Below are 15,284 nucleotides of genomic sequence, written 5' to 3' on the forward strand. Positions count from 1 at the left end.
ATAAACACACAAAACATACTGAGGCTCTAAATAAAAATCTGCCTAAGCAGCAGAGACCTCCAAAGCAGACACCCAAGCAACCGCTACCCCAAAACAAAACACGTGCAACAAATAGCTCACAAAACCAGTGTGCTGAACAGTCACAGCCCTTAAGGCTAAACAACACACCTGATACACTTGTAATAGGTGACTCTATCATCAGGCACACTGACGTCCCGCTCACCAGACTGAACAAGGAGAAGGTCATGGTGAGCTGCCTGTCGGGTGCTAGGATCCGCCACATAACACAAGCACTAAGGTCACTCCAAGGCAAGTACAAATATGACTCAGTCATAGTCCATGCTGGTGTGAATGACCTGAGATGTACCTCCCTGGACTACATGAAAAGAGACATAGAGGAGCTCTCTAAGCATGTAGCCCAGGCCAGTATGACCCTGACCTTGAGTAGCATCTTACCCTCACCAAGAATGATGCCACAATATGAAGACAAGATGATCAATTTCAACAATTGGCTTAAGTATTGGTGTCATTCAGAGGGGATCCAATGCCTGTCAGCCTGGGATGACATTCTTGACGAGCCACGATGCTTCGCTATGGACGGCTTGCACCTGTCACCCCTGGGCTTTCGGATATTGGCAAAGGCTGTTGCTACCACCATAGTGCCGTTTTTAGTCAAGGCTCAAAAGACAAACCCACCTCCATAGGTATCACAAGGGATAAGAAACTAAGAGTAATGCTACTCAACGCCAGAAGTCTAAACCTCAAAATGCACGCACTCGAAACTCTCCTTAGCATGGAGAACATTGATATCTGTGCAGTAACAGAAACCTGGTTCAAGGCTCCCGAGAGCACCCCAGCACTACCAGGTTATACCTCATACCATGCCTTTCGGCCCCAAAACTTGGACTGAACCACAAAAGGAGGGGGAGTATCAATATTCGTCAAAGATACCCACACCTCCAGGTTGGTGGCACAGCACGAAGCATCAGAGACTATCCATGTGCAACTAACAGTGGGTAAAACTGCCTTCCAGTTTATAGCCTGCTACAGACCACCCTCCCAAACCCAGGAACTCCACTCGGCCTTCCTGAGAACACTGGAAAATATGAAGGTCTCTCCAAACACCATTATATTGGGCGACTTCAACTACCCAAACATAGACTGGGAGCATTACTCTAGCTCCAACACCCTAGCCCAGAGGTTACTAGAATTTATAAACTCAAATGCTATGGAACACCTTGTTACCACTCCCACAAGAGTGGAAAACATACTGGACCTGATCATCACCAACACGGGGTTCCAGAAGTGTATCCCTCACTGGTAAGATCAGACCATAAACTAATCTGACTGGATATTCACATCCCGACTCCACCCCCTGCCCAGAAAACCACAGTGAAAAACTTCTCTAAAGCAAATTTCACACTCCTCAAAACTGAGATGGAATCCTTCAAAGCCCCCAGGCCTGTGGAAAATATGGCCCAGACCGCAGAATTCTTTATAAACGCATTCTATAAACACCTTCAGGAATGCATGGATCATGCAATTCCAAATAAAACCAAGACCCAATCCTCCAAAGGCAGACGTCCTGTCTGGTGGACCCCAGCCATAAACAAACTATACAATAGAAGGAGGAAGCTACTACATGATAGGGCAAAATCCCAAAAAGGGAAGACATCTCTGATCAGTATTAGCAAAAAACTATGGGCACTCATAAAATCATCTAAGGCCAGGTTCGAGAGAAAAATTGCACAGGACACTAAGGTTAATCACAAGGCTTTCTTTAGTTATGTTAGGAACCTGGGTGGGAATTCCCAGATATGCTCAGAATTAATCCAAAATAACAAGAAATACACTGAACCCACAGACATTGCCAACATCCTAGCTGACAGGTTCAGCGCAAACTTCTCTCCCCCTCCCCACCAAAAGGGCAAATATCTATCCCAGCAGAGTGCTGCCCCCCCCTGACATCTCAGATGTTCAGGTAAGAGCCGCCCTCTCCAAAGCAAAAAACACAGCATCAATGGGACCAGACGGTGTCCCGGGCTGCGTCCTACATGAACTCCAAGAAGAGCTAAACCCAAACATAAAACTACTGTTCAATCTCAGCCTTACTACAGGATATGTAACCAAAGAGTGGTGTACAGCAACAGTGGTCCTTCTCCACAAAGGTGGTGCCTCAACGGATCCTGGAAACTATCGCGCCATAAGCCTGACTAGCTTGGTCTGCAAAGCTATGGAAAGGATCATCATGGACCTCATAAATAAAAATATTGGGGACCTACAGACACTGGATCCTACCCAGTTCGGCTTTGTTAAGGGCAGATCCTGACTCTTAAACCTGGTCGATTTCTTTGAAACAGTCACCAAGGCCATTGACGAGGGAAAGGTGGTCCACACAGCCTACCTGGACCTCGCAAAAGTCTTCGATACAATACCTCACTCGGGCATTATAGACAAGTTCACCAGCTTAAATATAAACCCCTATGTCACTAGATGTGTGGCAAATTGGCTCAAGGACAGAACCCACATGGTTAGAATTGCTGGAGCCATGTCATACTCCAAACCAGTTACAAGTGGCGTCCCACAAGGCTCAGTTCTGGGACCTCTTTTGTTATATTTTGTATATATTTCTCAGAGGTACAGGCCAACACGGAAGGACTGTGGCTGACCAAGTTCGCAGATGACTGCAAACTGGGCGCCATAATCAACTCTCCAACTGACACAAGCATCCTCCAAAAGGGCCTCATAGAAACAGACAACTGGTGCCAGAGCCATGGCCTCAAGCTAAACGCCAAAAAGTGTATAGCCATCCCCTTTGGCAAAAACAAAGTGCCCACAAATTACCACATAGGTGGTAATCCATTAAGTACAGAAGAAGTAATTAGGGACCAGGGGACCCAAGTTGATAGCAATCTCTCATTTGACAACCACGTGGCCAAAGTGGTTAGAAAAACATTTTATATAGCCCACCTAATCATGAAGGGATTCACATCTAGATCAGGGGAGGTCATTGTGCCTCTTTACTCATCCTTCATCAGGCCCATAATTGAGTACAATGCCCCTTTTGGGATGTACCTTACCAGACACCTGCAGCAACTGGAAAGACCCCAAAAGTACCTCACCAAGAGGATCAAAGGGCTCAAACAGATGCCATATGCTGCCCGGTCAAAGAAACTCCAGCTCTACTCAGTGGCATACCGCCTGCTCAGAGGCGATCTGTGCCTGATGTATAAAGCCATGTCCAACCCGGAATTAATGGACATGCTGCACCTCAGAAAATCCAAATCCCATCGAGCTACGCGCTCGAGAGACTTGAACCTCAGCACTGAAATAAATAGGACATGCTGGAGGGACAGATTCATAACCCAGAGGCTCCATTCCCTCTGGAATAAAATCCCAGTCCAGGTTAGGCAGAGTCCCTCATTGCCTCTCTTCAAGAGGAATCTTGATGAGTGGATGGGAGATCATAGTTTTACCCCGGGTATCACTTCTGTGTCATTGGTAGACAGAGGCACAGTATACTAACCTCGAAAAAGGGCATAGCAAAATTAATTTAAAATGAGTGGCGAAAGCCATACACACTCTGGCTAGGCTTATAAATGCCCTAGGGCAGATAGCCTAGTATGAACCTATGAACCTATTTGGTCTTCATAAATGTGCAAAAGCAACCTTTAAAGCAGGAAAACTGCAGCACCAAGAAAACATCAGTTTGGGACAAGAATGTGATATAAAAACTTGAGCAAGAGGAAGTGTATAAATATTTGGGAATTGATGAAGGATCAACATTAAAACAGGAACAAATGTGAATAAAATGTATTAAGGAATTTTTTAGAAGATACAATTAATCCTGAAAGCAGCGCTGACATCCAGGAACAAAGTCCAAGCTATAAACCAGTTTGCTCTTCCTGTCCTAACTTATAGTTTTGGAGTGACTGACTGGCCCCAAAAGGTGTTGGATTGGATGGACAGGAATACATGAAGGATGCCTCATGCTTATCAAGTGATTTATACAAATCAGTGTATACCAAGACAATATTTTTCTCATTCTGAAGGAGGTACAGTCCTGCTCGAAATTGACTACATGTATAGATCACAATCATAGGACTGCATACATATCTGCTGACCTCACAAGATGCAAATGTAATGAAAGTTTTAAAACATGAGGAGAATAAGTCTAAAATGACTTCCCTGCTTATTTTAGCAGAAGCATATCGATGTCAAGTGGGAATGGAAATCAAACCAGAAGTAGATAAAAATCAGGCAGTAACTGAGTGTGCCAAAAATAAAAGAAATAATTTAAGTGAAGAATCAGATGAGAAAGCAAGAAATGTGGGAAATGCATAAATATAGTTGTAAATATAGAAAACTCTTGGAACAACCTCATGTTGATCAGGCTTGAACATAGGAATAGTTAAGGAGAGGTGAATTTAAAACAAAAGATGAAGGGTTAACATTGGTGGACCAAGACAGCAGACTGTGTACATGTTGGTTTACAAAGTTAATTGCGGGAGAAACAGACAATTGTCGCTCAGTCGCTCACACATCTTGTTGCTGTTGTGATATACTAATGGCAGATAGACTGTGTACTGAAAGGCATATTAATGTGGCAAGACTGTCGCATTGGGGATTGTGCCAACATTATAATACTGAAGTAGATGAAAACCATTGTAAACACAAGTCATAAAGCATTACAGAAAATGATGAACTTTATATCACATGGGATCACCCATTACCAACAGCTCAAAAAATAGATGTGAGATAACCAGATATAGTAGTCCATGAACATAAGACAAAAGTAGCATTAATCAATTGCTACACCCAGTGGCTACAGTGTCTTACATACAGACAGACAGACAAAGTCATAAAATACCAGGATTTGCAGGCAGAAATGAGGGCATTTGGAAGAAGGATACCAAGGCAGTTCCAGTAGTAGTAGGAGTAATAGATCGTAAAAAAAATTACAGTCATACTTAGATATGTTACCAATACGTGTAGTTCCATATGAATCGCAGAAGGAGTCAGTACTGGGCACATTGTGGGTGCTGTGAAGAGCACTTTTGGCTGACATCAAAGATTGAAACAATACTAATTTCATGAACTTTAATCATACTTTGACTTAGGAATGGGGTCCACTCCCATCATGATATTAGAAACCCAAAAACTTGAAGAAATTAAAAAAAAAGTCAGAAACCATGTACTGCAAGGAATTATGATCATATCTCATCTCACTGATCATACCTCACTTATTATGTGCTTTCAGTAAGGATGTCAAAACTTCACCTTATGAGCCTTACTTTACTACATGAATTTCTATACATGTATTGGTCAAACATAGACAAGTCAGTTATGATAGAACACCCATTCCTAATGCTCTGTACTGTATTTATTTCTGGTAATCCTAGCTTAGTATGATACATATTTTGCATCAGGTTAGAATATGACAGATTACAATGGTGCTACCTGTGGTATCGAGTAGGACTATATATTCAAAACAAAACCAGTCATACTGCAGAGAGACTATATGTATACACACACACACACACACATATATATTTATATATATATATGTATATATATATAAATATATTTGTATTTGTTTTCTGAGGTAGGGCATTGATCTCCATGGACCATTTTCAAAGCCAGTCCAGTTGTGGTGTCTAGTTAAGTGACTTGCTCAGAGTTACACAGTTAGATAATGGAAGCAGCGGGAATCAAACCTTCCACCACTGGACCACAGGAACAGCTTGTTAACAACCCCTTAATTATCTAAGGTAACTACCAGACAGATATGGGTCCATATCACAACAGCTAAAAACACCAAACACCCTTACCTCAACACTGCTTAACCAAAGCAGGAAATGTTGAACTGCCAGGAGGACAGCGATTTTTTTCCCCAAGAAAAAAATTGCTAGGCCAACAACAAAAAAAAAAAACAGACAAAATAAATATACCTACTCTGAGATTGCACTACAGTATTGGAAACGGCAAACTCCCAACAATGGCCCAGCAATTTTTTTGCCTGAGAAAAAAAAAATCAGTGTTCTGGCCAGTCGACATTTCCTGCTTTCGGTTACGCAGTGTCGAGGTAAGGGTGTTCGGTGTTTTCAGCTGTCGGTCTTCTGATGTAGAACTGACAGATATACCTTTAAGTCTATTTGAGATTGTCTAAAATCACATTGCTATAATTGTATCTGTTTTGTGAAGAGACATAGATGCTTATGCAGTGTGCAAAAATGTCACATAAATGGTGATATAGTAACTATTGAAAGTAGTTGTTGTTGTGTCTTTCGGCTTTTCCCGGTTGGGGGTCGCCACAGCGGAACTCCGATCTGCTAATGATTGGCAGTAGATTTTTACATGCTGAGTTGCCGGCACTGATGCCCAACCTTCAACGAAGGTACGCCCATTCACGCATGTGTCTACGCAGAAGACACTGTAGCTGAGAATCGAACAGGATAACTTCTAACTGCGAGGTGACAACGCTACATCATAGTACGACGTTGTCCTGTTCGATTCTCAGCTAGATCGTCTTTAACAACTATTGAAAGTAACATTTTATATATAAAAAAGAGAAAGAAAAACAAAGCAGTACTCTGTTGAGAGGAAATGAATTAACAAAATATTCAGCGGAGTTCATAGAAAAAGGCATATTCAGAGGAATGAGACATTGAAACTAAAAATGTATAAGATTGTAAATCTAATTAAAATGTGGCTTGTTTAGATGTGTTGCACCGTGCAATCAGGATTTAAGAGCTGTCTAAAATTATACTTGGAAATCTGCATAGCTCTTATTTTCTTTAGTAGTTTTCTACTTTCAGCACTCACATCTGTTTCTTTTACTGCAGGGAATGAAGGGAGACCGAGGACTGCCTGGAAACCCAGGAGAAAAAGGCGATAAGGTTGGTCATCTGATTAAACTACTTTATATTTATTCTTGTAATCACCATTTCAAACTAGGCTTCTTCGGGTGGTCAAAACACAGTTGCCATGTGTACTCATATGTAGGTCAATCTCTTGGATAAGCTGAAGATTGAGGCTAACAATCCACCAAAGTTCACTGATTTATGTAGAAGTCAAGGAATTAAAGCTAGGCTGTAAGGCATGACAGTCATTAATGCATAAAGTACAAAGTGAAGTACACTTCACATTTTATATTTTAGTCATCTGTGTGCTACAAAGGTACTGCAAGAACCACCAGTTTGTAAGTAGCAATCTCTGACTCGTCTATTAAAGTGCATACAGTTAAGTGAATCACTAAGGAATGACAGTTATTAAAACACAAAGGAGTAACTGTTTTTAAGGACTGTCTTGCTGCAAAACTATTGTAACCTATATATTCTAAATACTGGCATGAAACAATAGCTGTTTAGGCTAGTGCTAAACATTTATCAGTCCCTGGTCCACATCGTTAAACTGGATGTAGTTTAACAAAGTGTCAGTAAGACATGACAGTGTTTAAAATATTGTCTTTTGCTTAAGACTATATGTTTTAATAACTGTCATTCTGCAATAAGCTTTTCTACAGGTTGCTAATTCTCCAAGTACCAAATTCCTGAGTCACTCCCAGATCCAAAACACCAGGGAGTGTCAGTGATGAGGTTCTGTCTGTGCCCCAGCAGTCAGTCTTTTGTTTTTGGGATACTTATCCCTTCTTTGTGTTTGTGTGTGCATGTAGGTAGTATATCTAAGTTCACAGGGTGGGGGGATGAATATTGCATTTGTCATAAGTCCAGATAAATAAGGTACAACTAATCAAATTCAGCAGTGTGACTTGGCAATAAGTTGCTGCTTGGTGTTATGTCAACACGCCCCCCCCCCGTTCGGACTTATTTATCAACAGAACATAAGCTCATAGGTATATACTAGGCTAACAACCACCTGGGACTGTAAAAGTCTAGCCATGCAACCAAACCCGCTATGCATCATGGGTGTTTATTAGGAGGGGGCATGCTAGTTAGGAAGGTACCAAAGGTTATTTCGGAGGTATGTAAGTCTGGGTATAGGTACTGTCTGCTTCTGTCTATCAGAGACATGGGAGCCAGACCCGTAGTGAATTTCCAAATTCCCATTCCTTGGTCAAGGTTATGCTTAAATAGGGTTATGGATGAACTCTGCTTCAAATGGATAGGGAACCTGTTCCAGAGCATGGGGTTTTCTGAGACACATATCTGTCTTACCAACATGTCCTATTTATGATACAAGCAAAATTTAAATCCTTGAATCTAGTGGTTCAGATGCTGTTCATTTTATGGATGTGCGAAAGGTCCTTCAGAGTTGGATCCGAGAATGGCTTGTATACCAGGCAGAGATTGACTCTCAGTTACCTGTAGGAGACATAATATAGAGGTAGGACTTTAAACAATCTGTATAGACAATGGGTTTATACCCTGAATTCTGCTGGTAAGGAATCTTTGTGGGCATTCCAACTGTTGCACATGTCTAGTCAGATACATAACAAAGGGAGCATTTTACTCAATGATGGGTCTGATAAGGGCTAAATAAAGTGGCACTATGACTCCCATAGACCTAGATGCCATGCCCTTACTTATAGGTTGGGTGACATACAATGATTTTCTTGCTACCTTGGCTACATGTTAGTCAAAGGCCAGATTACTGTTTACATATGTTCTCAGATCCCTGACTACTTGATCATCTCTTAGGGTTATCTTATCAATAGACTACCTAGCCTGGATGCACATTTTCCCAAAATATACTATAATGCATTTCTTAGCATTGAGTTTTAAGCCCTGACTTTGGCACCAGTCATTTGTCTGTGTTAGATCCTCTTGTTAGATGTCTGAGTCATGGGAGGAGTCTTAGGCCCTTGACAGCCTTTACATCCCAAAAGTAGATGCCAAATAGGAGCTGTCATAGCACACAATCTGGAGGTGCCCCACTGGTGACTGGTCTCTTAGTGGAGGTGATCTCACCAATCCTGACTTACCGGGCCATGTTTGTGAGCCAGCTGGCAATCCAGTGACATATGAAGGGGATTAATGCCCAGTTTGGTGAGTTTGTCAACTATATCTGAATAGAGTGTACTGAATGCCTTAGCCTGGTGCAGGTAGGTGGTATGCACCATTTACCCCTCACACATTGCCTTGGTGACCTTCTCAAAGAAGACCACCAGGTTTAGTAAGCATGACCTTCACTTGACAAAGCCAAATTGTGTGTCGGAAGGTTGCCTATACCTTTCTTGATAATTTCCATGATATTGCAGAAATATGAAAGCTATAATACACATTTATTCTGTTAGATGTATATAGTATCAAACCACAGAGATCTGGGTAAAAGAGAGAACCAGCTGTACATAAATATTGCTAAACGTCCCAGTCCTCGCTTTATTGAGGTATCATGGGAGATATGCATATTTCCTTTGAAAAGAAAATGAAAGTGTGTCAGCGCAGTGGCTATTGAAGGTACAATGGCACATGGGTTATAAAGTGTGTCAGCGCAGTGGCTATTGAAGGTACAATGGCACACGGGTTATAAAGTGTGTCAGCGCAGTGGCTATTGAAGGTACAATGGCACACAGGTTATAAAGTGTGTCAGCACTGTGGCTATTGAAGGTACAATGGCACATAGGTTATTAATAATGGATTCAGCCCAATAGTCCTAATGCCAGTAATTAGGGGCATGAGTTTTCTTTAACCTAGGTAAAGAGTTTATGTATGGTCTAAAATAATTTACAAAAAGTCTGCCATGCATTTACCTCAGGGGATAAATGCCAAATTAGGTACAAACAAAAGAGCAAAAAAAGACCTACATCATAAGCACACATGACCCTACCTGTTTGTTTTTTTTAATAAAAAACAAGTTATCTTATGGAGGAATATCATTTGTTAAGATTAACCAATCACAGCAGCTGCAGTGAAAGTTGTATTTAGCACCCCATGTAGATTAAGCTATGAGCATGTCTCTCAAGTGTCACATAATCTGAGGTACCTCACTAATTCTGACTGAAAAATCCTCCGCACTACTGTAAAAATAAGATTTTTCAACCACCAATCAAAACTAGAAGCCGAAGTTCCTACTGATTTATAATGTTTTGTGGTGTATACACATTAAAGTATTAAGGTACTTGTCACTGGCCTATGATACACCTATGAACCTGTACCTACGGAACTGTGAACCTGTGAACATATGCATCTGAACCTGTGAACCTGTGAACTGATTTATGATGCTTTGTAGTCTGCAAACATTAAAAGTATTAAGGTACTTGTCATTGGCGTATGATACACCTATGAACCTGTAGCTACGGAACTGTGAACCTGTGTACCCATGAACTGATTTATGATGCTTTGTAGTCTGCAAACATTAAAAGTATTGCTGCACTTGATTTCATTTTTGTTTTGTACCCGTGTCCTCAAGTGTGGTCAGACGTCACAGTTGGCCTGCTTTTTTCACACTGCACCGTACTTTAGTGATGAAAGTTTGAGATACACCTGTGAATAATCCGTATTCCTCGTTTTATAATTAAACTGTCAGAGACTAAATGTGGTGTTACATCTTACATTAGAAGTGTTTGTTTACATTTTCTACACATATCGTGTGTATGTATTTTTTGAAGTATGTATATACTTTTTAGAATTAGTATTAATGTGACCTGTTGCTGTTTTTCAGGGATACCAAGGACCCCCCGGCTTTCCAGGATCACCGGTATGTCACATGGCTGACCATGTTTTATGCAGACTGTTTAAGAAATGTCACATGGGCAGCAGCGAGTCATCACCTATGTAGTCAGTGAAAATCAAAGTTCCTAATGTGATTTGTTGGTTATATACCCCTCTTGGGACCATGACAATTGTTTGGTAATAATTTGTTAAGTGCCAATACTGCAAAATGATTACACTCTGAAAACCACTGTAAGAATCTGTGAATCAGCTCTTTTCTCCACTGTTTTTTGACAATGGAGTTGGTAGATATAAGTTAGGTGTTTGGAGGATGACTCACAAGTGGGTGGTGTCCCTGCAAAAAACACTTTGTTTTTGAATCACTGACTGTGATTTTCAGCATAATCACTTCATAATATAGGCACACAAATTAATGGCATTCCGGAAGTCACAGTGAACCCCATCCTGATTACACACCTCGTTCGGTTTAAAAATAACTATCTATCTTAGTTCACTCCTTTGTTAATGTGGATAACAGCTGTTGAGACTTACTGATTATAAACTGTAGTTATATTTCATCTGTTAGTGGACTCAGATTAAACATATGCATGATACACTTGTGAGGAAAGGACTAACAAATGTCATTCAGAGTTGTAATATACCCATAACTCTTTTTTGGGAGAGAAGTACTGTTTAAAATCCTGAGTAGTCATTCCTGATAATTTGTGTTGAAGTGATGGATTGCAGATGTTTGGGACATTTGTTTGCATATTTTCAGACATACATAATGGCTGTGTGTACAGATTGTGCCTCAAGACTGTTTCCTTGGAGATTTAATTTTGTGTAGAAGCAACAGGTGGAATCCTCTGGGATAGCCTTGTTTTAAGTACTTAGTTTTGCATTGCACTGCTTATGATGTGTGCCTGGCAAAGTTCTAACAGATTCATTTGCAGAGTGAATTTGAATATGTTATCAGTGTTAGCTCATGTATTGCTCACGTATATTTGTCTTTGAATACATTTCTTATATCCTTAACAGAGACAAGTGTCACATCTCTTTATAAAGAAAATTGTTCCACACATAAGGATACTTTTCAACTTACATTTTTTAGGGAAATTTATTAGAAGGAACTGATTTTGCAGATGAAGCTGTTTTTGTATTATGCATGTGGGGTATTTTAATCTGATTTCTAAAAGGGACGATATATTGCTGAGAGGATCTGATGAAAATGATTACTGATCTAAAGAGGAAGTGCTTATAAAAATCATTCACAGTGGTGACCCTAAGGAACACATCGATGTTTATAAAAATTAAAGTTCATCTGAGCTTGCATGTTCCTTTGCTGAATTCTTTGAAGCCTATATGAAGCGGTAGAGTTGTATCAGTGCAGTCCTGATTTATACACAGTCAGCTCTTTGTTTCCTGCGTGTAGCATGCAAAATGCTACTCTTTTCAACCCTGTTAAATACTATAAGAAATATACTTTATTGCTCAGTTATCTGTTTAATTAGAAAGCTCTTTCTAAAGTGTTTAACCCACCAAAATCTCTGAATCAAATTACATAGTAACCAGAAAAACGGGTTATCTAAATGTTTTACTGTGTAGAATTTAAGTACATTGAATCATATTGTATAAAGCAAATCATATCTGTAGCCAGACTTAATCCAGTAAACAGTACCTAAGTGTTAATGTAATAACTTCTTGTTTTACAGGGACCTCCCGGTTTCCCAGGAAAAGCTGGATCTCCAGGTTCTCCAGGTACAGCTGGTGAAAAGGTATGGAATATGGGAATGGATTTGGAGGGGCAGACACTGAGTAACGTAAGATATGAGGATCAGTTTGGATTGTATGCATTCAGTTGTAGATCTCCTTTAATGTCCTAACATTTGCAACTGTTCTTCTCCCTGCAGATGTTCACATCTGCAATCTAATGGCAAATAACACTGAAAGCCATTTTTGGGGCAATGTGCCCACAATGTTGTCGGATATGATTATATCGAGGAATGGGGCTGGCTATACTGACTATACAAAGAATTCACTGTCGATGTGCTGACTGTTTATGGTGCATTGTAACTTACCATAATAATTGTATTAGTCACCTGTTTTCTTGGTTTATATCCCACCACACAGATCTTTGTCTCGCCCTAATTTGTACATTGTGTTCTGCCTCTTGAAAGGATTTCGTAACACTCATTCACAACTCATTGAACCAAATGTCACCACAATAAGGAGTTTTTCAAAATCTGTTTACTACAAAATTAAAACTGCTCCCCTGGGTGCTGAGGCGAGGGGCTGTGCCTCTTACATCCCTTTAATTTATGAAAACAAACTTCAAGTTGCACAACATAAGGGGAAAGACAGCAAACAGATTGGGAAAAACTCATTTGAATGATGACTCCAAAAAAGGTGCAAGCAGGCAAGAAGAATCCACAGTAGGAAAGAGCCAACGTCACTATAAGGTACTTGATGCTGTAGTAAGAAACTCCAAAGGCAAACTGCACAATAAAAACTAAATTTTATTAACGTCTCAGTACATCCACGTTTTCGTCGCCAATGCAACTTCCTCAGATACAAATCTAATGAGCATACCCAGGTTATATATACAATAATTGATAGAATAATTGAATAAATACCCATTTAATGTAAAAACATCTTTAAAGCTGTAACTGCATTTGCCCTAACATGAAATGTAAACATAGACTTTTTTTAAAAATGTAAACATAAACTTTTTTAAAAATACCATGAATTTGTTTTAAACAACCAGTGTAAACCACAATAGTACAAAATAACTGTCCCTCATAAGTTTACATAAAAAATAAAAATACATAAATTAAAAATAAACACATATATAAATCACATGTCTTTACTAATTTTTTAAATTTATTTAATATGGTGCAATAACCACCCATACAAAGTAATAAATAAAATTTAGTTTTTATTGTGCAGTTTGCCTTTGGAGTTTCTTACTACAGCATCGAGTACCTTATAGTGACGTTGGCTCTTTCCTACTGTGGATTCTTCTTGCCTGCTTGCACCTTTTTTGGAGTTTTGGTTTTCTTGCAGCCTTTTTGTGTTACTCATTTGAATGATGAGTTACAGCTTTGGTCAGTTTTGCTGTGATGAATTCTTAAACTTCCTCCTGAAAGTAACAAAAGTGAACAAGCATTACTTCTGGATACACTAACACTTATCACACACCTGAAAGCTAAGTAAAAGCTATTCTACATAAAAAAACTTGTTAGCTATAACAATTTTTGCATAACTTATTTCATTTAAATGACTTCATTATGACAGCCTTAGAACTAAACCCTTCATGCTGTACACACACACGCACACACGCACACACACACACACACACACACACACACACACACACACACACACACACACACACACAGATATGAGCGCACACACACACACACACACACACACACACACAGACACAGACACAGACACAGACACACACACGCACACACACATGCACACACACACACAAAGACACACACGCACACACACGCGCACACACACACACACACACATAGATATGAGCACACACACACGCACACACACACACACACACACACACACACACACACACAGATATGAGCACACACAAACACACGCACACACACAGATATGAGCACACACAGATACACATGCGCGCACATCCACATACTCGCATGCAAACACACACCTGTGCTTCCACATATGTAGACATTTAACAAAAGCATTATCTTGCAAGTGATCAATGTTCTATTAGTCTGACATTATTTTTTTCTACACAGCCTGCTAAATTTGTTCCTCCCCACCCACATTTGTTATATTTTGTAATGTGACTAAGATCTCTGCTTATGCAAAAACTATATATACCTTTTAAGGTGTTTCTTTTCTTTTTCCATAGTTGTGACTGGGAAGTTAGAATATTTTCTAATTTGGGAGGAATAAGAAGATGCAAGGGGGTTTAGCCCATGCAAATTTTTTTTTTCAAATTTCAATTTACAGATAATTGCATTTTTGATTGTGTCCAAACATGTATTTGATCATGTAAAGGTGAATTTTTGAAAATATTTGCATACATCATAAATGCAAAAGCAAATATGTATGCACACATAGGCATACAGCAAAGGTATAACATTTAAACATTTTTTATTTATTGCCTAATATATTGGCTATGTGTGTATTATATTACAAACATATTGTTTAATGTTTAATATTTCTGGAAACATGGTTTACCTATCTTTTAACTGCCTTCTAAGACCTTATCTGTTGAATCCAAGGAGTTAGCTAAACAATTGATATATAAAATGACACCTAGTAGGAAAATGAATGTCCACTTTTCAGTGTGAAATGAAATTCGGAGGTGCTGGGAAAGGACCTGCACTCACTTCTATATGTAGTTCTGTTGGTGCCATGAGCTTAATATGTCATCAATCTCAGTCCCATGGCATCATAATATTTCCTCATGTAGTTTTAACCTTCCTTTTAGCACCATCAAATGATATGCAACATTAATTACTTAATGAAAAGTCACTTTTCATGTTTAAAGTTTCTTCAGCATCATTACACTCACTTCTACAACATTCAGCATTGTTACAATGACCACTACTACAATCAATACCATTATAGTCATCTCTATAACATTCAGCATTGCTACTGTCACCACCTCCATGT

The 15,284-nt window shown here is 39.6% G+C and overlaps 1 protein-coding gene across 5 annotated transcripts in view; it reads left to right on the plus strand.

Moving 5' to 3' along the window:
- The window catches only part of COL16A1 (collagen type XVI alpha 1 chain), a 3,146,845-nt gene that overhangs the window by 2,675,376 nt on the left and 456,185 nt on the right, over nucleotides 1-15,284 (plus strand). For all 5 annotated transcript variants that reach the window (XM_044082765.1, XM_044082783.1, XM_044082773.1 and 2 more), the window contains 3 exons: nucleotides 6,846-6,899; nucleotides 10,624-10,659; nucleotides 12,326-12,388. In XM_044082765.1, the coding sequence (XP_043938700.1) occupies nucleotides 6,846-6,899; nucleotides 10,624-10,659; nucleotides 12,326-12,388 (153 nt within the window). The remainder of the gene's footprint in view (nucleotides 1-6,845; nucleotides 6,900-10,623; nucleotides 10,660-12,325; nucleotides 12,389-15,284) is intronic.

This window comes from Protopterus annectens, chromosome 1.part1 (assembly GCF_019279795.1).
Source record: "Protopterus annectens isolate FY-2018-M chromosome 1.part1, PAN1.0, whole genome shotgun sequence".
In the NCBI taxonomy this organism is placed as follows: domain Eukaryota; kingdom Metazoa; phylum Chordata; order Ceratodontiformes; family Protopteridae; genus Protopterus; species Protopterus annectens.